General features: G+C 37.3%; 3 protein-coding genes across 8 annotated transcripts; 2 read left to right on the top strand and 1 right to left on the bottom strand.

Moving 5' to 3' along the window:
• The first annotated feature begins 217 nt into the window (after positions 1 to 217).
• Positions 218 to 15,816, top strand: LOC131799141 (ubiquitin carboxyl-terminal hydrolase 40). Of its 3 annotated transcripts, none has more exons than XM_066173038.1 (40): positions 218 to 563; positions 1,052 to 1,116; positions 1,326 to 1,439; positions 1,614 to 1,739; positions 1,985 to 2,023; positions 2,180 to 2,326; positions 2,633 to 2,719; positions 2,981 to 3,093; positions 3,866 to 3,938; positions 4,076 to 4,210; positions 4,324 to 4,392; positions 4,716 to 4,894; positions 4,981 to 5,141; positions 5,265 to 5,331; positions 5,639 to 5,732; positions 5,910 to 5,987; positions 6,162 to 6,252; positions 6,759 to 6,832; positions 7,209 to 7,346; positions 7,664 to 7,730; positions 8,059 to 8,096; positions 8,238 to 8,311; positions 8,397 to 8,487; positions 8,561 to 8,641; positions 8,972 to 9,029; positions 9,251 to 9,304; positions 9,825 to 10,003; positions 10,090 to 10,126; positions 10,645 to 10,709; positions 11,053 to 11,127; positions 11,241 to 11,337; positions 11,403 to 11,455; positions 12,078 to 12,170; positions 12,703 to 12,803; positions 13,003 to 13,068; positions 13,230 to 13,299; positions 13,673 to 13,825; positions 14,058 to 14,141; positions 14,433 to 14,533; positions 14,858 to 15,816. In XM_066173038.1, exons 1-40 carry the CDS (start codon positions 359 to 361, stop codon positions 14,922 to 14,924), a joined length of 3,759 nt encoding a protein of 1,252 aa, XP_066029135.1. In that variant the 5' UTR covers positions 218 to 358; the 3' UTR covers positions 14,925 to 15,816. The 3 variants fall into 3 exon arrangements, with proteins under 3 accessions (XP_066029135.1, XP_066029136.1, XP_058972797.2); XM_066173039.1 differs by having other exon boundaries at positions 4,073 to 4,210; positions 8,567 to 8,641; XM_059116814.2 differs by having other exon boundaries at positions 4,073 to 4,210.
• LOC131799142 (succinate--hydroxymethylglutarate CoA-transferase-like) lies at positions 15,240 to 20,951 on the bottom strand. Of its 4 annotated transcripts, none has more exons than XM_059116816.2 (13): positions 20,816 to 20,951; positions 20,133 to 20,239; positions 19,951 to 20,024; positions 19,220 to 19,305; positions 18,878 to 18,928; positions 18,124 to 18,336; positions 17,582 to 17,725; positions 17,402 to 17,497; positions 17,060 to 17,131; positions 16,765 to 16,862; positions 16,172 to 16,274; positions 16,009 to 16,072; positions 15,240 to 15,784 (listed from the first exon to the last, which is right to left on the bottom strand). In XM_059116816.2, the coding sequence occupies exons 2-13, from the start codon at positions 20,174 to 20,176 to the stop codon at positions 15,618 to 15,620; spliced, it is 1,212 nt and encodes a 403-aa protein (XP_058972799.1). In that variant the 5' UTR covers positions 20,177 to 20,239; positions 20,816 to 20,951; the 3' UTR covers positions 15,240 to 15,617. The 4 variants fall into 4 exon arrangements, with proteins under 4 accessions (XP_058972799.1, XP_058972798.1, XP_058972800.1 ...); XM_059116815.2 differs by having other exon boundaries at positions 20,133 to 20,190; positions 20,816 to 20,946; XM_059116817.2 differs by having other exon boundaries at positions 19,951 to 20,013; positions 20,133 to 20,190; positions 20,816 to 20,932.
• On the top strand, positions 20,484 to 25,123 carry LOC131799203 (MOB-like protein phocein). The gene is made up of 8 exons (XM_059116908.2): positions 20,484 to 20,487; positions 21,005 to 21,092; positions 21,455 to 21,517; positions 22,296 to 22,439; positions 22,796 to 22,882; positions 23,209 to 23,288; positions 23,847 to 23,958; positions 24,505 to 25,123. Exons 2-8 carry the CDS (start codon positions 21,030 to 21,032, stop codon positions 24,673 to 24,675), a joined length of 720 nt encoding a protein of 239 aa, XP_058972891.1. The 5' UTR covers positions 20,484 to 20,487; positions 21,005 to 21,029; the 3' UTR covers positions 24,676 to 25,123.
• Positions 25,124 to 27,295: the final 2,172 nt, after the last annotated feature.

The raw sequence follows: 27,295 nt of genomic DNA, 5'->3' as shown, positions 1-27,295 counted from the left end.
TCTCTCTTATCAGTCATGACACATCCCAGCTTTATTAGACGAAATAAATATTCCACTATTGATATAACAATTCCTTTCATAAAAATAAAATACTAGTCAGTAACTCTTATAGGCAAAACATTTGTGATAACACTCGCCTTCTTAGACTTACCCCTACCCCCTTAATTCGTTGTTTTGACTATGTAGATTGCGGGCTCATAAACAGAAAGTCAAGATGGCGGCCTGAAAGGCATTATTTCAGCTGATTCCACGAAACTCTGTAAAGTCTTCTTGCGATGGTGCAATCTGCACTTGAATCAACTTTGTCTGTAAATGAGACGTACATCTAACCAGCTGATGGTGACAAGCTGGCTGAGATATGTTTGGATCTCTTTTTGAAACCGATGAAGAAGGATCGAAAAACAGTAAATCAGGTACTACTGGCAGAGTTTCCAAACAGAACAAGCTGAACTGGCCTCCTCAGCCAAGAGGGGTAACTGGAATCTGTGGTCTGCAGAACCAAGGAGCCACGTGTTATTTGAATTCTCTACTGCAAACGTTATTTTTCATTCCAGAATTTAGAGGTAAATTTGATATTTGGCCTCAGAACAGCAGACAGCTTGGGATCGAAGGAGAAAAAAGCTTGTCACGAAAGTATTCGATACTTCCTTTTTTGATAAAAGAATTGATAACGTAGGTGAATAAATTTTCCAGTGGTCATTCCACAGGCTGCCCTCAAACGTTAGGATGGAAGAGTTGTAGACTTCCGTCAGTGCAGAAAATATATCTCAAGCTTAAGGGGTCATACTTTTCCACTGAGGTTTATATCCGCACACCCTTCACCAAGGATAGTCTCGAAAGAAGTGGGAACATTTTGGATTTTTCCCAAAAATATTTCAATTTCTTTATTTAAATGGTGATGACTGACAGTTGAGGGATTCCATTTCTGTCCTCTGTTGGAGGGGTTGAAGGAAAAGAAATAGAATGTCACTAGAAATGTTTAACTTGTATCGAAAAATGATTTTTTTGGCAGCACTTTTGTATGAAATGTATTTTATTATCTCCTTCTTAGATGGGCTTTTCCGCCTTACATCAGAAGATTTGAGTTATGATCCAAGAGGTGGGACTTATCCCAAGGTAGAGTGACACATTCAGCATGTCATAACCATATATTGACATAAAACTAGTTGAAGCAAGGCACTCACATTGAAATTTATTTGTAGCATATGCCTTTTCTTGAGTTATTCTCAGTATATATGAACCATACTGTAAACAGTCAATCAGATTGCTATCATAATATAATGTATTAATGAATGAAATGAAAAACATTTATATCTCCTTCTCAGGTCAGAGTGATACCACATCAGCTTCAGAAATTGTTTGCCAAGCTCCTTCTGCTTGATCAAGACAGTGTTAACACTTCTCAATTGACAGATAGTTTTGGTTGGACTGGAAATGAGGTGATACATTATTGGAACTGACTATATTCTGTTCGAGAAAATTACTCCGAGTTCTGGTGCTTCATATACCCAAAGTAATGTTACAGAGTGATTAAGTACTAAAGTTACAGGCATAGGCCCAGTTCAAATTCTTAAACTATTCCAGTTATTATTACAATTTCTTTGCTTTTTCAGGGATTTCAACAGCATGATGTTCAAGAATTAAGCAGAATCTTGTTTGGCGCCTTAGAATCATCTCTTCTTGGTACCCCTGGAGAGGCTTTGATTAAGAATCTGTATCATGGAACCTCTGTAACAAAGGTACATAATCTGAGATCTAACAGTCTTGTTTAAAACTCCTCTCTATTTCAAGATCATACTTGCACATCATTCCAGACTGAACTGGCTTTTAGGAACAGCTAAATTTAATAATTTAATTTTTTTTCAAAATTTTATCTCTTACACTGCATTCTTGACCTGAGTTGCTCCTTGTTGGCATTTTTCTTTGTTGGATAAGATAATATCCACTTTTTCAGTTACTGAATTTGAATTACATTGATTGGCAGGTAACTTGTCAGGAATGTTGGCAAGTCAGTGAAAGAGAGGTAATGAAATTAAAGTTTATGTAGTTCTATATTATCTGTTAAAAAGAATATGAGACATGCTTGCCATGATCTTGAGGGATGTTTTACCAGGACTGAAAAGCTGTACCCCAATTCTGCTAATGTATACAATTTCAACCATATTATTTGTATTTTTAGGAGGATTACCTTGACCTTCCATTGGTTCTCTCTGGGTGCAAGGACTTGCAAGAGAGTCTTTCTATGAGTTATGCTGCTATGGAGATTTTGGAGGGAAGAAATCAGTATAAGTGTGGATCATGTAACAAGCTTGTCAATGCTACAAAGGTTTGTTTTTAGAAATAGACATACCCTGCTGCAACTTTATTATCACTATCTGTATCATCTTCATCATTATCATTATTACCATCATCATCATCAGAGTTCCAGAATATATCTCAACATGCCTGTTGATAATATTGAGTGTTATTAATTTACAGCTGCCATACACTTTCACTATAAATGCTTTTATTAATCCCAAGTACCTACAACTAACAGTGCCACTTTAGGGAATTTATGGTGTCTCCATGAATAATTATTCTGTCAAGGTAATGTTTTTCTCTGTGACGCTAACTTTTTTTTCTCTTTGACCAGGGCAGTAATATAAGAACTCTGCCTCCCATCCTGACATTTTCACTGCTGAGGTTTGATTATGATTTTCAAAAAGGCGAACGAGTTAAGGTAAATTTAAGATAACATTTGTATTCCTTTGAAGGTGCAGACTGATAAACATGCATTGACTTATATTCCAAGTTTCAATTTCAATTTTCTAACTTTTTTCACTTCCTAGAGTCATTCTAAGCTTAAACATTCATATCATTTTTTCCCATTCCCTCTTCTTCTCTTGCTCCCCAAATTATCCTCTGTTACCAGATGATGAAAAGTATATTTTAGTTTCAATTATTTTTTTGTGGGATTTACTACACCATTGTTGTCTTTCAGGACTGTAAGAGATACTCCTTTCCAGTCACACTAAACATGAAAGATTTTTGTGAATCTAGTGATGCTGTTGAAGCAGATCAAGAATATCAGTTGTTTTCTGTTGTTATTCATGGGTAGGTTGCTGCAGTTTACTTTTTTATGCAATAAAATTAATCTCAAAAGTGGTCGATATGAAATTTCTCTCCACAATTTCAATACATTATTCAGAAACCAGGCAAGGAGAATAGACAAACCTATTACCTAGATGGTGTTTCCTTGATGAGACACCAAATTCCTTTAACCTATCCACAAGGAAGTTTAAGGAATGTCAATCAGAAGGGAGAAAACCAAAGCAAACCAATCGAGGGAGTGAAAGGGTTTTAATGCCTGTTAAAGCATTTTTTTAGTAGGAAGTTTCCTGTTCTCAAGAATAAAACTAAAAAACCACAACTGTCTTAAGAAGCCAGGATTTCTTTTTGCATGATTACACTTTTTCAACTCCTGCTATGTTGATGTTTGATGTGGTCGAGCTTGCAGTTATGCATGTATATTTGTTAGAGACTGAGTTTATATTCCTAGGGAAATAAATCAATTAGCTTGATATTGACAGACATTTAGTTGTCATTTTATCTTGTGTTTTGTTCCTTTGTTCATTGTAGTTATTGCTTTGCCCTGCCTCCCAACCCAGGAGCTTTCCTCGAACCCTCAGGGGCTCATTGTTTCCTCGTTAAAGATTCCCAAACAGATTCACTGTCTCATTTGTTGGTGGTGTCTTGTGAGAGAGGTGTTTCGGGGGAATAATTAAAAAAGATTCTTAATTATAGTTTTTTGTTCTTAATTAAATGTTGAAATAGATGCCATTATGTTATTCAAAATTTAGACACTTCCCTTACTTATTTTCTCTAGAGGAAGCTGTTATGGAGGACACTACCATGTGTACATTCGTGATGTTGAAGGAGTACGAACCTGGCATCCACCTGTGAGTAGCTGTGAATCATAATAGTATAATTTGAAAAAATTCAGTGAAATAAATGTAATCACTCTATTGTTTGAGCCAGGGTAAGTCATAGTGTATGATAGTTTGGACAGTAAATTAAAATTATGTTTTTCAAGGAGAAGAAGCAAGTGAAAGTCATTAAAGAAGATGATGGTGACGAGAAAGATGTCATCAACTGTGGGAACCCTGTGGACTTAATTACCAGTCTACTGAAGAAGCTTGGTGGTGCTGCATCTGTCAATCAGTTATGTCAGGTAAAAACTTACATTCATGTTTGTTTTCAAGTGGACAAGCTGTATTGAGCATTTCTTTAAATAAATTTACTGTTTTTCTCAAACACATTCCACTTTGTATATTTTATGGATAGTATATGTCAAAGGAAACAGGGATTTCTTGGAATAAGGGATTTAAAAGTCAATATGGACCTCTAACAAAGGTATTGTTGTTACCCTGTGCTGTTGTATTTTAAGGGATAACCTACGAGTTTAGAATTTTTATATTTACACAGTGACTACATGTGTTATGATTAGTGAACTATTAGCATGCACTTATAAATTCCTGTAAAACCAGCTCATAAAAAAGAGACAAGATCGACTGAGAAAAGTTAGTTACTGAGCAAAGGGGAAATACAAAGGTTTGATTTCTTTATCTCTAAGCCAAGGAAAAAGTGTACCATTTTATTATGTAACGTCCTTGTAACCTTGCCATTAAATTCTCCTTGAGAGCTAACCAGTATCATGAAAACAATTTTCCACCCAGTTTTTCAAGAAAAACTCTGATGTGTTCAGGTTCAGTGATGCATCAGGTTATGTTTCACTACAAAATGGTATCCATGAAAATTCCAACAAAACATCACTAGCAGTGGTCCAAGAACAAGGGGAACCAGGAAAACTTGTAGATGATGTTCAGAAAAGAAACTCCCAACCTGTATTGGAAGGGTAGGTTGACATTAAAAATTGTTTAAAAGCTCATTTGAAAAGGTGCCTGGGTTAATTTTCCATACATGTTTTATGCTTGTTGTTAGTGAAAGTTTGCCTGAGCTTGGACATTGCTGGTTTGATATAAATGATTCAAGGATATCCTGTATACATGAAAAAGACCTCCAAAGTCAGTTTGCTGGAAAGGAAAGTGCTTACATGCTGTTTTATAGGAGAAAAAACCTTTCTGCATGTGTGGAAGATCCAGGTAAGACAAACAAAGCTATTTGTTGCAGCTGTCTTTTTGTTGTTGTTGTTGTTGTTGTTGTTGTTGTTGTTGTTGTTGTGGATTTGTGATGGATGATTGTTTATCTTATTTTTCTATTTACAGCTCTCTTGGTCCCTGCTCCAATTAGAGCTGAGGTTGATAAACTAAATGAAGATTTGGTGAGGCAAAGGTGAGTCTCTGAGAATAAGACATATCATGAAACCTATAACATGCTGACATCAAGTTTAAACATACACGAACATACATTCAGTGGAAACAGATTTAGTGGATCTCTCTTTAGAAATTAACATTTAATTTAGGGAGTTCTGTACCCAGTTCTGCTTAACATAGGTTAAAGTCCTGTGTATGTCAATAAATATGGGTTTTACTTACTTAAGATAATACAGAACTAACAAACTTGTACCCAGTTGAGAACAATAAGGTGAATCTATTCTAGGAGAGACTGCCTAAGATCATAATTTTTGTCTTCTCTTTAGGAAAGACTATGACTGTCATCTAAATGAAATTTCTGTTAGTGTGCATTTTGGAAACAACTATACAATGACAGACAGTGTTCTGCAGATTAAACAGGTAAAATGAGACTAAACTGGTGAAATGAGACTAAACTGGTGAAATGAGATCATTAGGGAAAATCTTAAGGTGCAAACAAAGACTTGGGGAAATTGTATGGCTGTTTTGGCCTTGAAATTTGAAAATGTGTTTTGCAGGTTGGTTATGATGAATCATCTGCTTTTTGTACACTTTTAGGGAGTATCTGTCAAACCACTGATTATATCATTGGACAGAAGAAAGTCTGTAAATGATCTTTTAAAAACTGTTCTTAAGGTAAATGACAATATAACATACCAAAACTGTTTTTTTTTTTAAACTACCTTATTGTTTCACACTTTTCACGGATAAGTCTAAGTGCGAAATTGTGTGCCAAACTTTCCATTATTTTCAATTTTGATTAATTTGTTAAGGGTTAAGTTTTGTTTGTTTGATTATTTGATTTTGAAGCTTGACATGCCTGGAAATGATGCAGAATGTAATACTCTTCACATTGCTCGACAATTACCATCAGGCCTCCATCTTTTTGAAGAACTGACGGGTAAGCTCATGTTTCAAGGCAACTTTTTTTGTGGTGAAACAAATCTGATATGATTATGAATGAAGTTTCTGGGCTCCAAAAATTCTTATGTTCAACAGTCTTATGTTTTTTGCAAGAAGAGATAAAATATCTGTAGGGTTTTGTTATTGTGTGGAGACTGTAAATGAAAAGGATTCAGAGGAGAGCTCCAGGAGTGTCACTGTGTGATGTTCGTAAAGACACATCACCCATAATTAAAGGGTATACATCTTTCCACCCAGACACTGGGCTCTGATTTAGAGGAGAATGGGGGCAGAGGCAATTAACTGTTGTCTTTGAACAACTTGTAACTTTGTTTTTCTGGAGGCTTTTACAAGCAGGGCTAAAAAATTTCAAGGGGGAGAGGGGTAGCTTGAGATGGACTGGCATCCTGTCTAGGGGGGTGCACAAAAGGTCCTAGATGCTTCATGTCAAGCAGGATAGCTCCTCTGGTTTGTAAGCTGACTTATCAAATCACCTCACTACAGAGTATCCAGAAAAGTCTCTTATACAAAGTGGAGTGAGTGGAGGTACAGATGTATTCCTATGGAATGGGAAAGAGGTAGAGGTTTCATTGTAAAACATATATCTTTTTCTGTTTTCTAAATCTATTTTCAAAATCTATTTGTCTCAGGAATGACACATACAATGAGTTAGTGCTCTTATTGCCAAGCAGAATTTCTCAAAGTTGTAGTGTTGTTGATTGTGGTAGATCATTTGATGAATGGATGGAATTCTTGTCTAGCCTCTCAGGAAATAGCTATGGAGGGCATTTGTTGTGCCTATCAAGGATCATCCCAAATTGCATAGCATTGCAACCTTTTTCACCTTGTAGTGGACATTTTAAAGCCTTGATGTACCATGTTGCATTCATAATTTTGTCATCACAGCCAAAACCTTCTTGATCAGAATGTTGCTCATTTTCTTTTTACTTGAAGATTGATGGATACTCAGTGTATCCTGGAGAAGACTCGGCACCAGTGCTGCTAAACATAACATATTCCACATGTCAACTGCAAGATACAGTGGAAATTCAGAAGCATTTTAGAAAGGATACTACAGTGGGAGAGATGAAGGTGTGTGACGAATTATAGAATCTGAAGATAAATTGATGGTTTCCATTATTCTCACACTAAGTCTATATTCATGATCGTAGGCGGCGAAGCAGGAAGGGGGGATGGGACTCACCCCCACCCCCCTCTCCCCTCCGCCCTTACGCTTCAGTGTAGAAATTATTGCTAACAGTAGTGGTATGCAGGACACGTGTCACACTCGAGGTTTTGAAACGCTTCGCCACTTCTGATAATAGTCTGTGATTTTTTTCTCCCAAATGTTGATAAATCTAAGAGACTGTGTTGATTTTTTTTACCAATTATTTTATCTTCTATGTCAGATTATGATGAGCAATTTTGTCAGAATAAATTTTCAAGATTTGCGTCTAAGCTGGGTGAAGTCAAAAGGTATGTATCTGAAACTGACGTAGCCTGTTTCAGGTGTTTAGACGGTAAAGTGGAGCGTAAACGGCGCACTAGCAGCGGAGGTTTGGGTTGGGTCAAAACGCGACCCAAACCTCTCTCGTATTTTCACTCCTTTATTTTTACAAACTGAACCCCTAGACCAGGCTTAAACTGAAGGTTTGACACAATATTCCATTAAGATGACTGCAGTTTCTTTTATGATCCTTTTTGTTCTTCCGTTGAAATCGTAAAACTGTACATGTCTGTCATATATTTGGCTGGCAAACTTTACACAGATAATTTTTCTTTTTTCTCATGTACCTACTTACAGGTAAAACCAAGCAAATAATGCCTATAGATTCTGATCAGGTAAGTTTTTGAATGCCCCGTTTCCTTAGCTATAGTCGCCAAAGGTAGTTTGAGGACCAAGTCGTGGTTTGGTTTTTTAAGATCATTTCTTAGTGTATTATTTTAAGTGTCCGCTACAGTTCTCTGTTTTTTTGGCTTTAGGATGGTAACACACTGCACGAGATAGGTCTACAAGACGGCGATCAATTGGTGGCTGAAGAAAAGGAAGGATTGAAGTAAGGATTCTTTGTATTTATTCTATATTTTTTTTGAATGTAGGATCCTGCAATTTCTTTTAACAATTATTGCTATTTTTCGTAGATCCAGTGAACAGGGTCCGCCTAAGTTAGCCTCTGAAGAGAAGGAGAAAGCTTCTAGTCTGATGTCCTTTGAGGTGGAGAATAGATGTTTGGTGAGCTGTTCAACGCTCGTTGTTTGAAAACGAGAATTACCATTGGTGTTTTATCGTCTAATTTTCTTCTCAGATGCAGGAGTCTAAAGAACAGATCGACAATGACAGAAGTACAGGTTGGCCAGTTTTGTCCGTCGAGATTCATAAAGAGCAGGTAAAGAACTATATTATTAGTTTTCTCGATCGTTGTCATGCAATGAAATACTGTCCAGTCACTTTCCTCCTCCCCCCTCCCCTCCCCCCAGACCTCTCAAACTGGGGTTCAGCCTGCTAAACAGGTTCGAAGGTTGGACAACGTTATCCAACGGATGAATCTCTATCCGGTGGATGGCGTAGAACGCTTTTCAATCACTTATCCACTGGATAGCAATTTATTTGTTGGATAACGTTGTGCGCCCTTTAGACAACTGGGCCCAGGCCACCGCGTCTCCCAATTTGGTTTAATTACTTTCTCTTGTTTTATTAATTTTTTTTTTCGAAACAGACTGTTGGTGATCTCAAAGCCAAAGTTCTTGAACTTGCAGACTGCAATGGTATCTCAGGTTGTACATTGTGTGGATATGCACAAGTTTGTTTGAAATTGATTCTCTCGTTCTTCAAACTGGGTGAACAGATAATTCAGAAGTACTTTGTCACGATGGTCTTTGAAAGCGGTTGAATCAGCCATCTTATTTTTTTTTCTTAAATTTTGCGCACTGAATTTCTACGTTGGTCTATCCACTGCCTACTGACCAATTATCGTTTTGTTTCTTGTTTATCTTAGAAACCGCTTGTCGTTTACGGTCCGATAGCGATTGTCAAGGTCTTAGTGCCCCAGGTAAGTTATTGATCATTGTGAGAAGATAGGGGCCCGCGTACCATACACAGAGTTTGTGTGTGATTTTAAAATCCGACAAAACTCAGATTATAATGTGGAGTTTCTTTTAGTAAAGATAGTTAAATTTTTCGAGACATATCTTGTTTTATGCCATTCTGAACACTAAAAAGTTCAATAGTGTGCCATATAAGGGGGATTAAGGCCACAAATCACCCTTGACTCTGTCTACTTTTAGGAAGCTGGGGAAATCGTGAAGTTCACGCTTTCTACTCTCTACGAGGGCTTCTATGTATGTGCTATAAAATGAACGAGTGAAACAGTTACGGGTGCTGTAACTGTTAAAGAGACGATATATATTGGCCGTAAATCAAGAAATCGTTCCATTCATACAGCCATGTATGGCTGAGTTGCTTCAGAATTGACTTCTTATTATGAAGGGAACAAAAGTATTGAGTGAAACAGGTTTAAGACATTTAGGAGTTTTCTCTGTTTATCTATGCCTTTCTTCATCAACTATCAGTGTATGAACATGAAACTTTGGAGGAGTCTTGGCTCAATGAAGGTCAGCGGCTTGTATTGGAGCATAAGCCCCCTCTCCTCCAAGGAGAAATCATGATCCGTTACTACGTATGTTCCCCCATACATACCAGCAGGAAAGAAGAGGAACAAACTGTGCTTAAATCGTGCACCATTCGTGAGGTAATTCTCATCCATGTGTTAGTGTTGAAATATCTAACTTATTAAAAAAAAACATGAAGAATCTGCTTGTTTCTAATTTCCTCCAGTGTCTACAACTGTTAATGGAAGACTCCAACCTGCAAGGTTAGTGTATTCGTTTTGTTTTTCCCGACTTCTGTATCACGCAAACCACCGGCTAGCTTGGAGCAATTTCAGTTGAGGGTTTAAAGTAATCCGGGATTACTTTGGCTTTAGTTTACTTTGCTCTGTGATTGATTCAGAAAACTCACGCTGCCCTCTCAACCAATCAAATGCAAAAGTAAAAACAATCGCGCCTGGTTGTGACTCCCGTTTTCCCGCGCTTCAAGCAGTTTGTTTGTTTTCACTCAGAATCCTCATTGGCTGGTAGTGATATTCAATTGTGTTTTGATTGGTGGCTGTGATAACTTTGGTTTCGGTTTTTCGACACCCGGTAGAAAGCTGCTGAATTACGTTATTGTTAAAACTCCATGTTCTGGGTTTCAGAAAACATTGAGTTTCTGTTGACCTATTAAGTTCCTTTTTGGAATGTGAGTCTACTGGTGATTACCTAACCCTTGCTCTAATCAACATTTTGCCAAAATATTTCTTTGTTTCTTTGCTTCTGTGTACTGCTTTGGTAGGGATGAGCTGGCATTTAAGAAAAACTAACTGGATCGGTGAACCAACTGACCTGTTAGACAACGAGGTGAGAAGTCCTCCTTATCGAAGCTCTGTTTACAAAAAACTCACATTGAACTTCACTCAGACTCAATTCATCGTATAAAAGAACCCGTAAATTCGTATAATTTAATTCAATTGTGCATGCGTCCTTTACATTCGCCCCTGAATCACACATTAAGGACACGAGATTTAAGAGAATGACCTCTAAGTAGTAGTTCTTGATTTTTTAAAAAATTCTCCTTGTCAGCACCTTAGGAAATGTATAGAGAAAAGTGTGAAGAGTTTACACACTGATGTTAAGGTGTAAAAGTTTTATAAATGAATTCCGAGCCGATAGTTGAGATTCCAAATTCTAACTTTCTTTACAGGAAGAAACGCTGGAGAATAAAAACATTAAAAATGGCGACACTCTTATCGTTGAAGAGGGAAGGCTTCCTCCAAAGGTTAAGATTAAAATAAACCATATGTACTTCAAACGCATTTTGCTGTCATTTCGTGTAAGAGGCAGTTCTTTTTGTGTCATAAATAACTTTTCCTTACTATCTGTTCCTGACAGGGGTTCATTCGTCTTAATTTATGGCAAACAAACAGTGGGAAGGCGAAAAACCAACATTTTGGAGGAGTTCTAAACTGGATTACATCTGGTGTACAAGGTAAGATGGTGACCGTAAAATTGATTTCTTCCTTGAAAATTAACACACTACTTTTTCACTCTAAGGTCTCCTTGGTTCATCCACGGTGGAGACTTCAGGGAATGATGACAACGCAAAGGTAGGAATATTTATTGCAAATTTGTTGTTTATTTGTTTGTGTATGAATTTCTTTAAAGGGGACAATTGTCCCATGTCAATGCACAAATGTTGGACACAGTGTAACTTAAGGCAGACCGGTTAAGACGCAGGCAGGGAGAGAGACCAACTGATTCGTCCGCTGACAGACGGACTCACAGGCCCACTCACCAATAGACAGACAAACCGACCAACCAGTAGACAGACAGTCAGACAAACCCACAGACCAATTAGACAACAGGCATACAGACTGAGCGGCCATCAGACACTGGAACAGACAGACTGTCTAACAAAAAGACAGACAGACTGACACAATGATCAGCTCACAAACAGATAGCAATTAACCGATCAGCCAACAGACAGACAGACCGGCCAGTCAACAGACGGAGACAGGAAGACAAACTGGCCAACAAACAGATAAATAGGCAGACTAACGGACAGACCAACTGACAAACTGAAAGATAAACCGACGGATAAATGAGTGAGTGGGTAGTTGACGAGACAATTCATTCGTTGTCCCATATATAATCTAGAATCCCTCAATTCCTAAGGACGACGGCCAAGAACCGTTGTAACGTAATAAATCATAGTTTGATTTTTATCAGGGTAGCGATTCATTGGAACCTTTGGGTGATGTGGAGATATCCAAGGAATCTTCACTGTATGATCTAAAGCTGCAAATAAGTCACATGCCGCAGGTTGGTACTAAAGTCTTTCTCAGCTATGCAACAGTTTCAGTCTTACCAATAGCGTCTGTATTCATACTTTGTTATCCTTCTTTCTTTTTAAAAAAACTGCTCTTTGATTGCCAAACCTCTTGAAAGTCGAATGTTTACCATTAATAGGCCATAATACGTACACGAATAACAGCCAAGTTAGTCTCCGCTGACCAATTTGCCTTGAATTTGCGAATAAAATTAAAAGTCAATTAAAGTAAAAGTCAGTATCGGAGCAACTGCTCAACTACCCCTCCGCTAATCCAACACTAACCTTAACTTGTTATCAGTTGACTATTGTCGGGCTAGGGGAGGGGTAAGTGCGCAGTTGCTGAGATGCTGACGTTGGTCCAAAGTATCAGACACAGTTAAGTCAGAACATGATGATTCCAGGGAACTAATAATCAAAAAAAGCTTTTCTGAGTCTGCGAAAATGGCAATTAAGGCGTCTCCTCATAACTGTGAAATAAGTAACAAAAACACTTTTGGAGTTGTTCATCGTCTTCCTTTGCAGCTATCAGATCACGTGATCCCGACACCTTTATTTGTCAGACTTCAGGAAGTCGTGGACAATCACGCAACACGAGTTCTTAGAGGAACAAATCAAACATTGAGGTTAGACAATCTCTTTGTTTATTATAAGAGCAGGTTTCAATCATGTTTCGAAAATAATTCACAACGAGATTTGATTTGTGTAGAAAACTCGTGCGATTCTTTGACCCAATAAAATTTACTTTGATTCCTCATCGGCTCCTCGTGATAATAGTCAAATAGTCGCGATTCTTCAGAGCAAACTGGTATATTGCTATTTCAGGCAGCTAAAACTGACCTCATCTACTCAGCTTTCTGTGTGTGTTCTTCAACACAAGGAAGATTTAAGGTTAGTAAGAAATATACCGCTTCATGTCCTTTCCAGATTCAAAGGTGCGATTTGCAAAACAATCTCGTAACGTACCACCGATGTTTCCATTTTTGTCTAACAGTTAATGTTAATGGATTGCTGGTCTAAGCGATATTCATTCTGTGAAATTTTTATGTAAGTTCTTCTGCAGTGCTGTTGAGACTAAAGAAAAGGATGCCACGAGAGAGGTGTTACTATGATGAACAAGAGGTAATTTAGCTGCCATGGTGCATTGATACTTCTAACTAGGCTATCGTAACCCTTTTTTTCCTTAATTTTTTTATTTTCTTTCGTACGGTTGGGTTTGAAAACTCGCACCACCAGAATTATCACATATATTTTCCCGCGCTCGTTGTGTTTTGCATGCACAATGTTCTTTCCTCCAGTTCTCACTTGTTGATGGTGGACTTAACGCCTGTAGTGATTGGTCATAGTAAATAGACGTTGCCATTGGTTCAAAAATCTCGCACCTGAGTTTCGGAGCCAATCTTCATTGAATTGCAGTTTAATGTCAGAGGCGACAGAAGCATTGGCTCTGGTTTTGATATTTGATGTTGTATAAATACTATTTTCTGTCTTTAAGGTAATATTTGAGCCGCCAGGAGGTGCTACGCCCGAGGCCTTACATTACTTTGTGGGCAAAGTTTGTGATATTCCTCTTGAAAAACTTAATGTGGCCAAATATCTCAGAGCCAAATATGAATGGTTGGTCATCAAAGACACCGATGGAACTCAGGTAAATTCACTTTTCAAGTTTACGTTTCCTGTATTACAGATATTACAGCGTCCTCTCTGTCACAACTGCACCAAGAGACATATAGCTATCACAGTGTCAAATACAAAGAATATGAAAAAACCCAGTCAGCTCCACTCCTGCACAAAAGTGTTCTACCATGCAATCGTTGTTTTCTCAGGAAATCCGTGTCAAGTCTTAAATTTACAATACTTATTTCATTCTTTTTCAACAGAACAAGAAAAAGGGTCGGAAAAAGAAAATCAATTTGCGACAGTCTCCTGTTTATCTTCAAGATGGAGATGTTATTGGTGTCAAGGTAATGTTATTGTTTTAGTCACACTGAAAAGTTCAAGCTCGTTCTGAGGGTCCGCTGTCATACTCCCTTGGTCTTTGTAAGTTTTGCCAGCGTTATAGCGACTTGTAGTGTCTTGTAGGGTTAGTATTATGATGAAAAATCTATACCACAAGTTCCTCCTCAAAAAGCACGATTACTTCTTAACCCATGAACGTTTACGAAAAACGCCAATATTCGACTGTTACCAGTTAGGTATTATATACTTTACTTAACTTCCTTATTCGACTGTTTTTGTTTTTCGAAATCTCAAAGAATTGCCAATCCGATTCGGAAGACAATGATGATTTCAGTACACCAGCAGATGATGAAGGAAAAGAAAAACTTAAAAGGGAAGAGGAGGAGAAAAAGATGAGGTAGACAGAATTTTATTTCTTGACGTTTAATGCAATTTTCAATTGTGTCGAAAATAATCCGAGATTGCATTGGTTATACTTTACTTCGCTCTGTGATTGGTCCAAAACATCCGAGCCATTCTCCCAACCAATCAAATGCAAAACTGACCAATCACGAGTCGGTCGCCCGCGTTTTCCCGCCTTTTCCCGACTCTAAGAGGTATTTTCCTTTCTTCCGATTAGCTGATGAGATTACTTTGGTTTTGATTTAACGACACAGTCAAAAAGCGCTCTACTCTGATATTTCGCCATTCTGACATATTCAGTTTTTTTGGTGTCTTTTAGGAGAAAAGAAAAACGGGCAAGACGACCTGAAGTTCCGCTCTGCATTCATGTGGATGAATTTAGATAGCATATTGACCGATCCTGACAAACCGATAAATTTCGACCGGTTCATTTTTCATTGAGCTTCGAAGTAATCCGAAGTTGCTTTTATTTGTTTTACTTCGCTTCATAGTTGGTCAGAAAACTTGCACGACTTTCTCAACTAATCAGACTCGAGACTGAAACCAATCGTGACTTAGAGACCTCCGTTTTCCGCACTATGAGCAGTTTATTTTTATATTGAATTCTTATTGGCTTTTTGTGATATATTCCTTCGCTCTGATCGGCTGTTGTGATTATTTTTGGTTTGTTTTACGACAGTCAATCCAAATGTGCTCTATAAGGGTGGGGGTGGGGAGTGTGAGTTAACATCAGTTTGGCCAGACGTTGAAAATCACACTTTGAACTTTGACAAATGGAACAACGCTTTCAGGATTCAACCGGACGTCCTAAAATTTTGCCAAAAAATTTAGGCTCTAAAACAAAGGAAAGATTTTTGTAATACATAATTTAATTGCTAGCAAATTTGTGGCAAAATTACCTCTGTTTAAAACACAAGGGTAAAAAGAAATCATTCTATTGAAATTAAATTAATAGCACATCAATTTTGGAGCTGAATATGCGGACTTGTAACAGTACTTAGGCTTTACTGTGATCAAAATTTATTGTGTACTACAGTACTGATTGTCAGAATTTAAATTGCCAAATTAGTTTATTAGAATTATTTTTGAAGGTGACATTCTATGATTCCATCATGCTCAAGAGTAGAAATCTCCTTGTTACTGTATTCAAGAAGATTTGTTAAAATTTCATGTGTATGTTGTCCTAACAAAGGAGGTGCCCTAGGGAGCCCCTGACAGGTTTGTCCGTTGTACTCCACAGCGGGTCCTGAAAGCAAAATAAAATAAAAAAACACACACTCGTAAAAAATTATAAGAAAATTATAATAATTATTCGTCAAGAATATCAGCCAAATCTATTGAGCCGTTGTCACTCCATGACACTCTAAAGAGCTTGTTACTTGAGTGGTTAGGCAATAGTTTTTGGAGCACTGTGTAGTCACCCAAATAACCTCTAACTATAAAAATAAAATACTGAAAAAGCTTAGTAACCTGGTATCCGAATCTTTCCTGCCGTGGGATGTTCTAACTCTTGCACCATTTTTTTGTATTTCACCTGAAAAAAATATACGTTTGACATGGTCACTTCCTCCAACTGAGTATTACACGCTTTTTACAGTTATTAAGAACCTTGCATACCATTTCTTTACTGTACCTGTGGATCTTCAAACACTGCTTTTATATTATTAATTGGTCCGCAAGGAATGCCAGATCCCTCAAACGCCTTGGCCCATTCCTTTGTTCCTCGTTGCTGAAAACTTAACACAAACAAGTAACGTTGAATAATATCCTAAATTCCAATGGAGTGAAGGAGATAATACAGTTACTTCCTGTCATTGAATGACAACAGGATTGGTCTAGAAAATGCAAGACCTTTTCACCAATCACTTGCGTTTTCATGCATTAAATTAAGGGCAGTTAACATGTATCGAGACTCAGAGTTTCCATTTCTTTACGGTGTTATTCAATGATACTTAATGGAAGAGCACTTGCCAGTTGCATGACAACAACAGAACAATGTCAGTATCTGAGCAACTGCACACCCACCCTCCTCTAACCCACTATCAACCCTAACTTGATATCAGTCGACTGTTATTTGGTTAGGGGAGGGGTAGGTGCCAACAGATACCGACATTGATCAACGACAACTATTTAGTTAACAGAGGTCAGTAAGATCTTGGGCTCCAAACACAAGAATTTCCTCTTCCACACCCTCCCCCTTAGGTCTGGCTATCACAACAAACTTACCATTCTTTTAGCAAGGGAAGCAACTTGTGACGATTTTCGACTCGGGCTGCATTTGTAGCATATAATGGGTCATCAGCCAAGTTGTCTAAACCTAATAACTAAATCACCAAAAGTGGAATCAGGAATTTTTTGAAATACCAATACAGATTAACACAGATTTTTCTGTTAGGAAGCATCTACATTTTTTAAAAAAGAATTTGCCATGAGTGTTTCTTTTCTAAGAGATAAATATCATTAGTCATTAAAAAAGGTGAAAGCAAAACATTTAAATAGACAAACAAAACATTCAGCTTACTTTGCAAAGTTTCCTAAACAATCCATCATTTCCAGCTCCTACAAGGAAGTGTCCATCACAAGTTTTGAAAGCCTCAAGAGAATAAGGGAAGGTCAGTATTAATTAATTAGGAGAAAAGCTAATAAAGTCAGGACATGAGAGAAGAGGCCGATACTCCTCACCCAACCCTACAAGTGCCTCTATTCCCACTCTTGATACTGATCAAAGTTATTGCAGCTGCAGTTATAGACTTAAATGTCTCATCTTAAAAGCTAATATGATGCATATATCATGAGCCTTTGCTACCTTCTATAATGGCATGAAAAATAACTCTCTGCAAGTGATGCATATTTATTTTCTTACCTGGTATGGGACAATACTGTGGTGGGCAGTCCCATAGCGTCCAGTCTCAAACCCAGCATTGAGGTAACTTGTCCCAACATGGCTAAGCATAGCTATCTACATCATGGGCAGAAATATGATAAAGATACTGTCAGTCACATAGATTTACAAAACACAATTTTATCACTTGTCACTGTGTACCTGTGATGCCAGCAAGGAGCAATCTATTTTCTGTCCCAGTCCAGTTGTTTGTTTCTGAAGAAGTGCAGCCATTATGGCTCCATGTGCATACAGTCCTGTAGTTATGTCTGTTACTGCAATGCCAACCTTACAAGGATCACTGTCCTAAAAGGAGAGTAACAGTAGGGAAATTTTAAGCCATGTTTGCCAATGATGTTTATTTGCCAATTTTTGCAAATAAAGAAAGAAAATAGTTATAATGCATTTAGTCTGAAGCATGAAGGCTGCAACACACTCAGGAAAAAGTCACAGTGACATGTATCTCCTAAAAAAACACTCCATACAAGGCACAGTGACATGTTCCAGCTATGGTCAATTTGTGTGGAAAAGGAAATTTTATTGTTCTGTTCTGATAATTAATGATGATGATTTTCACTGAATCTTCCTACTTCACATGAGATGACTCTGTGCTAAAATTTGACTTAAGACTGGCACAGTGACTTGTTTCACAGCATGTCTCTGCCTTGAGTTTCACATGACCAGCTTTAGGGTGTTCAAGGTACCTCAGGGCCCGTTATGTGCATCAGTCCCCCAATACCTGACACCATGACGTCATATCCTGGCCTCTGATCATAAGGTCCCCCACGACCAAATCCTGTTATTGAACAATATATCAAGGAAGGTGCTGATGTCTTCAGCTGATCATATCCTAAACCCACTTTGTCCAGTTTTCCAGGTAAGTAATTTTCTACCAGAACATCGCACTTTGAAGCAAGCTGTCAAGTAAATAAGATTTAATGTTATGTTTTTTCAAACAGATAGCAGAGAGCATAACATGCTGGATAGTCAATTAAGGCTGAAAATCCTCCTCACATGCATAAGATTTATGTACACTTAAGGGGAGAGACAAAAAAGTTTGAAATAACACAAAGGGTGATTTCTGGAACCACTGGAAGACTGGAAGACCCTGTAAGCCCCTGAGCCTGACTCTTTGTCAACAGAGATTATTAAAAAAGTAAGTAAGGTGTAAGCAGCAAGGGTCTGGGTAGGAGTAACAAAAGTTTGCCAGTCTCCTTAGTCTCTCTCCTTCATTTTCTCACTCACTCCATTTTTTCTTTCGTCCTTAGAAACTGATTGCCCACAAAAGGCTAAGCAAAGAAAAATAATCGCCCTCAAAATGTTCACGGCATCTGTCAATAAGATGAGAAGGAACTTTAAATGTACACAATCAGATTAAATGTTACTAAGCCTGAATCTGCATTAATTACCAGTCAATTTACTGAGTGACCGTATGCAGTTGAGTCTCTCTTTGTGTACCTTTCTGACAATTTCTGTACCTTTGGGATCCTTGATGTTTACAGCAATGCTCTAGAAGTTTAAATAAGAAAAAAGTGTTGCAATTTAGAAAGGCAAGTGCAAGAATCATTAAGTTTTCTTTTTTAATGCCCAATAGACCTGCACTATCATATCTTGGGTTGAGTGATGTGGGTTACTTCAATACATCCCTTAGTGGCAGTCATTAATGAACAAGATAAGATAATTCTTTGACCTAATGAAGTAATGTGAATAGAAAAAAAATTATTTCAAGTTCAGAAATAGCCCCATTCCTGATTTATTGTCTTCTTTATAGAAATAAGAAGTGAGATAGCTGGCAAATACCTTCTTGTTTCTGTTTATAGAGAGGAAATATGTGCTTTCATTCTCGCAAAATGGAGGAGCCCATGATCTTGTGTCATCTCCAGACTCTAGAATAAAAACACAGTGATGTTAAAAAAAAAAATACATCCAGCTTAAGTATGACTGCAATGTGGGCTTGACAACCATACACATTCAAACACATGTATTCTTGTAGAAATGCAATATTGTTCTACCATCACAGTATTGCTTTGAACTTTCTCAATAAACCTTATATCAATTAATTTAAAAGTTGACATAAAAATTAAAAAAACAACTGAAGACACTATGTTTAGATTTATGAAACTATTCCAAATAAACAAGGGAATGGCTTTTTGGAGTGTTACCCCCCTCCTCTCAAAAAAATATTTTTAAAAAAATAGAAATTTCCAGTGGGGGAAGAGTGGGGGGGAAGGGGCAGACAACAATAATTTGATCATCTTTTTCCTCAGTGTGTACTCTGTGAGAATTATATGCAGCATCCTTGCAAGATTTTGGAGTTTCCTTGCTTCATTCTCTATGTTATGGCAAGAACAAAATAATTGTTTTATAAATTTCATAAATCCTGGAACATTTAAATGCAACAGTTGGTTCATTGCATTTCTACAGAAGGAGACTCTAAATATAAGCTGATAACTGGAGTTGAGTGAACCAATCACCAATCAGAATACTAGAAATGCAATATTCAGAGTTATAAATTTGATAAATTATATTACCTGGTTTTTCAATTTTTATTATTTCTGCTCCTAAATCTCCCAGAAGCATTGTCGTAAAAGGACCTGCAAGAATCCTTACCAAAAATAAACAATCACTTTCTTCAAATTTTCTCAATGTCCATATTTATATGCCAATCAAGATAAAAGAACCATATCTTAGAGTCTATAAGTAAATGAAATACCTTGTCATATCTAAAACTCTTACTCCTGATAGTGGACCTCTCATTATTGATCTTCTTTCTGTGATAAAAGGACATATGAGGAGGCCTAGGGATTACTGCACCAGACTCTACAGAAACATTTCCAGGTTTTTAATAAATAATGGTTGATACTGGCTTATTAGATAACAATGACAATATTGTCAGTGCGTGTATTGTCATTGCGTGTATTGACTGAGTTCATTGTCAATATAATAACAACAATTACGATTTTCGTCAAGTGCTGACAAGGGATCCAGAAACACATCCAGACAAAATTGCAGTAACTCAAGCATGTTTTTATTTTTGCCTATGCGTATGCATGTAATTACTATATATGGTAAATGCACAGAGAAACCATTATGATAACAGTAATAATAATAATGATAAAGATGATGATTGCAATGATTGATGATTGGTAACAGTGAGGATAAGTGAACAATTGATAGATATATAGGCTATGATGGCCATAAATTGACTAGCCACAAATTTAACTTAACCGGTGTCATTTTCTCCTCTGTTTATGCTATATTTTTGCAACAGGCATGCAAAACTTTGAATAAAATCTATTAAAAATCATTGCTAATCTACGACTTGTCTCTCAAAAATATAGCACCCTCTTTTATGACATGATTAAGATATCTATGAAGTCAGTAAATATAGCTTACCAGCTTGTACTACTCTTCTGTAGACACGTCAATCAGCTGATCGACATGAGGAAATGATATAATTTAAAAGTAGCCATAGTTAAGACTCCATCAGCTGAGCGATAATAACAAAGTCTGTCGTGTAATTGTACTGTATTGCATCGAATATTTCATATATATATTTTTATTTGAATATCCGCTGACTTACAGCCTCGTATTGCATTCTGAAAACAAAATGGCGACAGTAGATGTAATAACAACAATCATAAGAAGAAATAGGCCGGGAACCAAGGCTGCTGTAAGTTTTCGTATTATTTTTACTGTTTAAAATAACTCAGATGACTCTATTTGCTTTGCTTCTTTTTTTACCGAAGGGTTTTGAATTGCGAGTATACACAATATTAGATACACGAGACATGTAGTGACACGAGTTCTTTTGAAAAAAAACTTCTCTTTTTCAGTACTTCGGTGAATGATCATTTATTTTAGTAAGATTTACAGGCTAAGTTGAGCAAACTACTTTCGTTCCTAATTTGCATAGCGTGGTTGCGTCGCTTACCTTTTCATTTTGTTAATGGTTTTTGTCAAGGAGCTGCGTAGAGCTTCAGTGGACTACATGTTTAGTATATATCTGACCTAGCATCTGCGTTTTAATCCCAGGACATGTATGGCTGGCCTGATGAACCATTTGAAGAGATGGATAGTACGTTAGCAGTCCAGCAGGTACTGAAACATGGAAAGATGAGAAGCTGGATATCCCTATTCTTTGGGCCATAACTTTTGTAATATATAACATTTTATAACATATTTTATCAGAAAAGAGGCAAACCATCGATGAATTGTAGAGGCAGTGTGGCCAATTAATTAGGGAGCCAAACTTTTTATCTGATGACATTTTAGTCCTCCACATTGATACCCATAAGCTGGCCCCTTGTATTTAAGTGACCTGTGTTTCTTTCCTGTGTGGACCACAATGAAAACTACTAAGTCATTAGTAATTTTTTCACCTCTTCCCCCCTAAAATCAGTATTGTATTCATCATAGTGGGAGTGGGGAAAATTCAAAATACCCATACAAAGAAAAGATGCCTATAGGAATAACTCCTGTAAAACAGAACTGAAAGAAATACTCTGGTACACCAAGAAAAAGAATCCTAATACACTATGGGAAAAAAGCCGTCCCTTCCTTCCTTATCCTGCTATAAGAGACTATAAGGGACTATAAGGGAAACAGGCCTTTTTTTGTACCCTTTACACCCTAACATTAGTGTGCATGTTCTCCATAGTGTTTTCTATACCCTTCCTAATCAGTTGACAAGGAGAATTTGTTTAACCATCAAGAGCTTCTTTAGTTGTCTTGATAATTTCCTTTATTCTTGTGACCTTAGTAGGTGATTCAGGAATGATACTGTAAAGAAAAATTAGATGCTGGTCACTCTTAGGGTCAAGGGTTAAGTTGTTGAGAGGATTATGTTTAACTATCCTTTTATTACTGTGCTTAGTATATTCAGCAACAGATCCGAGCAGATTATACAAATATAGAAGCAATTTTAGAGTCCCCGGAGGGACAAGATGAAGGAGTGTGGAAATATGAACATCTGAGGCAGTTTTGTATGGAACTCAATGGATTGGCTGTCAGACTTCAGGTAACTTCAGCACTGGAGAATTAAATTCTCCTCAAATGATGAGTACAATATCAGGCCTATGAATTATGAGAGTCAAAGAGAAAGTATCAATGCTAAAAGGCTTTTGTTTGTATTTGTAAAAATAAATTGAAATTCCCTATACCCTTTTAATACAAAATGTTAATAAAGAGCAGACAAGTTGAGATCATTTGTTTGTCAATGGTTTACTTGACATAGCCATAATGAACTGTTCAAATGGACCAGGAGACAATTATCACCCAAAGAGTAAAACAGTCTAAAAAAAAAAAGACATTTTCAAGCAAATCTGCAAAGCAAAATGTTTGCTGACCTTTTTCACTGACTGTTGTTTACTTTAGTCCGACTGTACTCCTTCAACCTGCACACAAATGACCGCCACAGAGCAGTGGATATTCTTATGTGCTGCACACAAAACCCCCAGAGAGGTGAGACATTCTCAAAAGCTATTGAGGTTGTTGTTATTTTTTTTGTGATTGGTTCTCTTGATTTCCTGAGGAAACTGGAATAGTCGGATAAGAACATCCACATTGTTACAAAAGATCCTGATAATGTAATCATTCATTGATTCATGGATTGACAGACTAACTGATTGATTGATTGGAAGATTGACTGACAGATTGATTGATTGACTGATTGACTCACTGACAGATTGAATGACTGATGCATTGATTGATTGACTCACTCACTGACTCACTAAATGATTGCTTGATTGATTTTATTTGTTGATTTAAAGCTGCGTTCTCCTCAACAGTGTCCAGCTATTGATTACACACGGCATACTCTGGATGGTGCAGCATCTTTGCTGAACAGCAACAAGTACTTTCCAAGCAGGTATTGTCATTTTTTTCTCCCTTTTAATTATCATGCTCGTACACCAGTGGAACAAGAGAGAGCTCTTCAATCTGTTTTTGCACAGACGAAGTCTCATTTTTGGAGCTCTGTTTCTCTTGCATGCAGCATCTGCCAAGCTGACAACTGTAAGTAAGCTAGTCAGGAAGCTACTCTTCATTTTTCTCTCATGGCATGTTTCGCTGTTATTTTTGCTTTTTTATTCTCCCATCACAAATGTACAAAGAGCTCTATATACTGATTTGTTGTGCTGTTGATTGGGAGGTACTGTGGCCTAATGGATTCAAGATGGGACCCTTAGTTCAGAGGTGTGGGTTCAGGTTCAAGTTCAGGGCTGGTCTTTGTGCTGTGTTCTTGAGCAAGATACTTTACTTTGATAGTACCTACTTCTATCTAGGAGTAAATATGAGTACTGGTGACATGTCAGTGAAATTTGATGAGATGCTTAAGTGGGGAAGGGGATAGCAGTCCATCCTGAAGCAGACATTACCTCCTGTTGCCCACAATGAAGCAGCATCCCATCCCATTTTATCTTTCCAGAGTGAGCATCAAGGAATCTTCTGTGGCTAAACTGGGATCAGTTTGTCGTCGTGTCTACCGAATATTTTCACATGCTTACTTTCACCATAGGAGTATTTATGATGAGTTTGAGGTAATTTGAGTCTGTTAGTATTCCTAAGTATACTTTACAGTTCTAATTTTTGCAGCACTCAAGTTCACAACAAAATAAATGCACCAAATTGAAGGGGAATTATATACATATTTTATGAAATTCCCAGATCTGTTTCTTATAGTAATTTTTCTCAGCCATATTCAGTAAAACATTTATCTTTAAAATATTGCAAAGATCCTTCAGAAAGAAAAGAAAACAAGTGTTTCTATGAAGGGAGATCAACCTTTTTGTAATCAGTGATCTCTCCAGGTTTGTCAGTGTCTTTATGTCCAAATGTTATTCAAAAAAGATAGTCACCCTGGTCCAGGTTTTCAGTCAGTAAAATGACATGCAATAATCAATGGTGTTTGAGTAGTGGTAAAGCGGAAATGTGGTTCCCAACCCAAACATCCCACATTTCACTGCAATCATGCCATTTACAAGTGTATTTTCCTACATTTGGGTAACTATGCCTGGACCAGTCTACTGATTGAGGATCATTCAATATATGCAAGTTTTCTAAGTTTCTTTGTTTTTTATCTGCAGAATGAGACTCTCTTATGCAAAAGGTTTACAACTTATGTTCTAAAGTATGATTTGATGGCAAAAGAGAACCTTATTGTACCTATGGATGAGACACAGTCACCCCCACCCCCACCCCCACACCCACTTCCAGATGATTCCACAGATGAAACTGCAATGGACAGCGAAGCGTGAGTGATGAAACAAGAGTTTAAAATTCAATGGAATGGATATATTTCAGTGAAAGTGGCATTATGAACTGCTTTTCATCTTAAACAGCTTTGCTAACTTATATTAATGCTCCTGGCCGCAAGGAAAGAAAAACTTAATGCAAGTAAATGTTTGAAGGATATTGAGTTGGGTGAAGATTTTAGCATGCAAAATCTTTGGCCAATGAAGGAGGATTGAAAAAGATCTATCATTTGTGGTTGATGAAACTAACCATCAGCAACAGCTGTACCACTCAAATAATTCTCTATTTTTTCTTTTATTTGTACATTTGATGTGTGTCAGAGAGAGTTCTTATTTGACAGCCCTTATAGGATTGTGATTTAGATTCTATCAATATGTCTTTGGTTGTTACTAACTTTTTCCCTTGAAATAGGTCTGACTGTGTTTTTAAAACAAACTGTTAAGGTTTTTGCTTTGTAAACAGCAATTTTTACTTGATAGTACATTTAGACTAGTAAATCTAAAACAATAAAACAATGAAACTTCTTACATAATTTCTTACTGATAGCTTACAGCATCAGAATATTTATTTTCCTACAAATTAATGCTCTTCTAGACATATTGTATTCTTTAGTAAACCTTTATGACATTGGAGTAGTGAATTTGGTTTCTCAGTCCAAAAAAATTAACTAAAGAAGTTCCACCTTGTCTTTTCTGTTTTCCATCTAGCTGTTACCTTATCCTTAAATTATTAGAAGGTGAGATTTCAAAATGAGGCTTTGACTCAGCATAGCAGTACGTCATCCAGGAAAGTTTCATATATTTACATCTTTGTCTTTCTCAGGAAGACTTTCCTTTGTCGGTGAATAAGCATCTTTAATGGAAACATCATCTTGATAATCAAGGCTGGATTTCTTCTTTTCTTTATTCGTCATTAAATTCTTCCTTTTCATCCTTTGCATGATTATGGCGTAAATACACATGGCGTCTGGCTGTGAAACTTGCGGCTCCTCCCTATTGCTGTTTCTCTTTGTAAATACCTGAGTGGAAAAATTCAGTGTGTTAATCACTATGTCTAGGAACAATTTTCAATTGAATGCTCATAGTAATCCGGTATTCCATTGGGTTTGCTTTGCGTTGCCCAGTGATTGGTTGAAAAACCTTGTCGCCCTCTCAACCAATCAGAAAAACTAAATTAAATCCAAACCCGACTAATCGCATCTTGGTTGCGTGCGTTTTCCCGCGCTTTAGGTAATTTGCTTGACTTGACTTTTTCATTGTCTTCTAGTGGTACTTTCCTTTGTTGTTATTGCTTTGGTTATCGGTTCAATGCACTCAAAACAAAAAGGACAAGTTTTGCATCGTGAGCGGGAATGTAAGAATAAATGGAATGCGGTCAGTGTTTTCCTTCTCGGCCGTTTGTAGTGCTGCCTGTCGATCGATTTGTTGGGCACGGTGGTAACAAACGGCTAGCAAGCAAATTACCTAACAAACGGCCGAGAAGGAAAACACTGACCGCATTCCATTTACTCTTACATTTCACCCTCACAACCACGCAGTTAAATCTATCATTCTTAAAAATTTTAAAATACTCCAAAACGATTCAGAGACTGGCTCTATCTTTTCGCAACCCCCACTTATTTCATTCAAACGTGACAAAAACATAGAAAACTTTTTAGTCAGGAGTTCATTTCAAACCAATGACCAATCTGGAACTTTTAAATGCGCTCGCTCACGATGCAAAACTTGTCCTTTCATTCACAACGTAGAGAAAATATCGGGACCTAAAAGATCCATTAAGATCATTGATCACTTTACGTGTACCTCCGCCAATGTTATTTACTGCATAACTTGCTCTTATTGCAATAAGTTATACATCGGCGAAGCAGGAAGACGACTGGGTGACCGATTCCGAGAACACCTTCGCGATGTGGAAAGAAATGACAAGGACGCATCCAAACCAGTCGCTAGACACTTTAATCTTCCTAATCATTCTAAACAGCATATGGCAGTTTGCGGCCTTTCCTTACATCTAGGCAGTTCGGAAAGCCGTAAAACACTAGAACAAAAATTTATTTTCCAAATCGGCACCCTTAATCCCCACGGAATCAACGAGCGCTTTTCATTCAACTAATTTACTCCTGTTTTCTCGTCACCATATTCCCACCAATGGCGTAGCCCCACTTTCTGCATTTAAATCCACACACAACCCACAATTCCTCTAATCGCTCTGACGAAGGGCTAACGCTCGAAACGTCAGCTTTTTTACCCTCTACGGTGGCTAATTTACGTTTTCAACCCAGTTGTTAACACTAAATTACCTGCTATACTCTCCCACCGACGCAGCATCACAGTTTCTTTAGAAACTTACCCTTTAATCATAAAACAACTACATGTAAAATTCACTTGTACAAATTAGTGAAAATTGAAATTATCAGTGGAAGTTTGAACTAAAAAGGAAATCCAACACCATTTGCAGAATTTTAATATTTATTTGCCCAGCTGAAAAGGCTTGTGAGTCCTCGAATAATCACTGCCTCTTACCTCCTGTGTACGCCGTTTATTCCTCGGCTTTCTTTGCATCGAGAAGAAAAGTAAATGACATAAAACGCCCGACAACTACATCATGTTTACCTTATTTTGA

This window comes from Pocillopora verrucosa, chromosome 10, assembly GCF_036669915.1.
Source record: "Pocillopora verrucosa isolate sample1 chromosome 10, ASM3666991v2, whole genome shotgun sequence".
NCBI lineage: Eukaryota > Metazoa > Cnidaria > Anthozoa > Scleractinia > Pocilloporidae > Pocillopora > Pocillopora verrucosa.
Note: the sequence above shows the minus strand (reverse complement) of the source record. Positions and strands in the feature narration are given on the sequence as shown.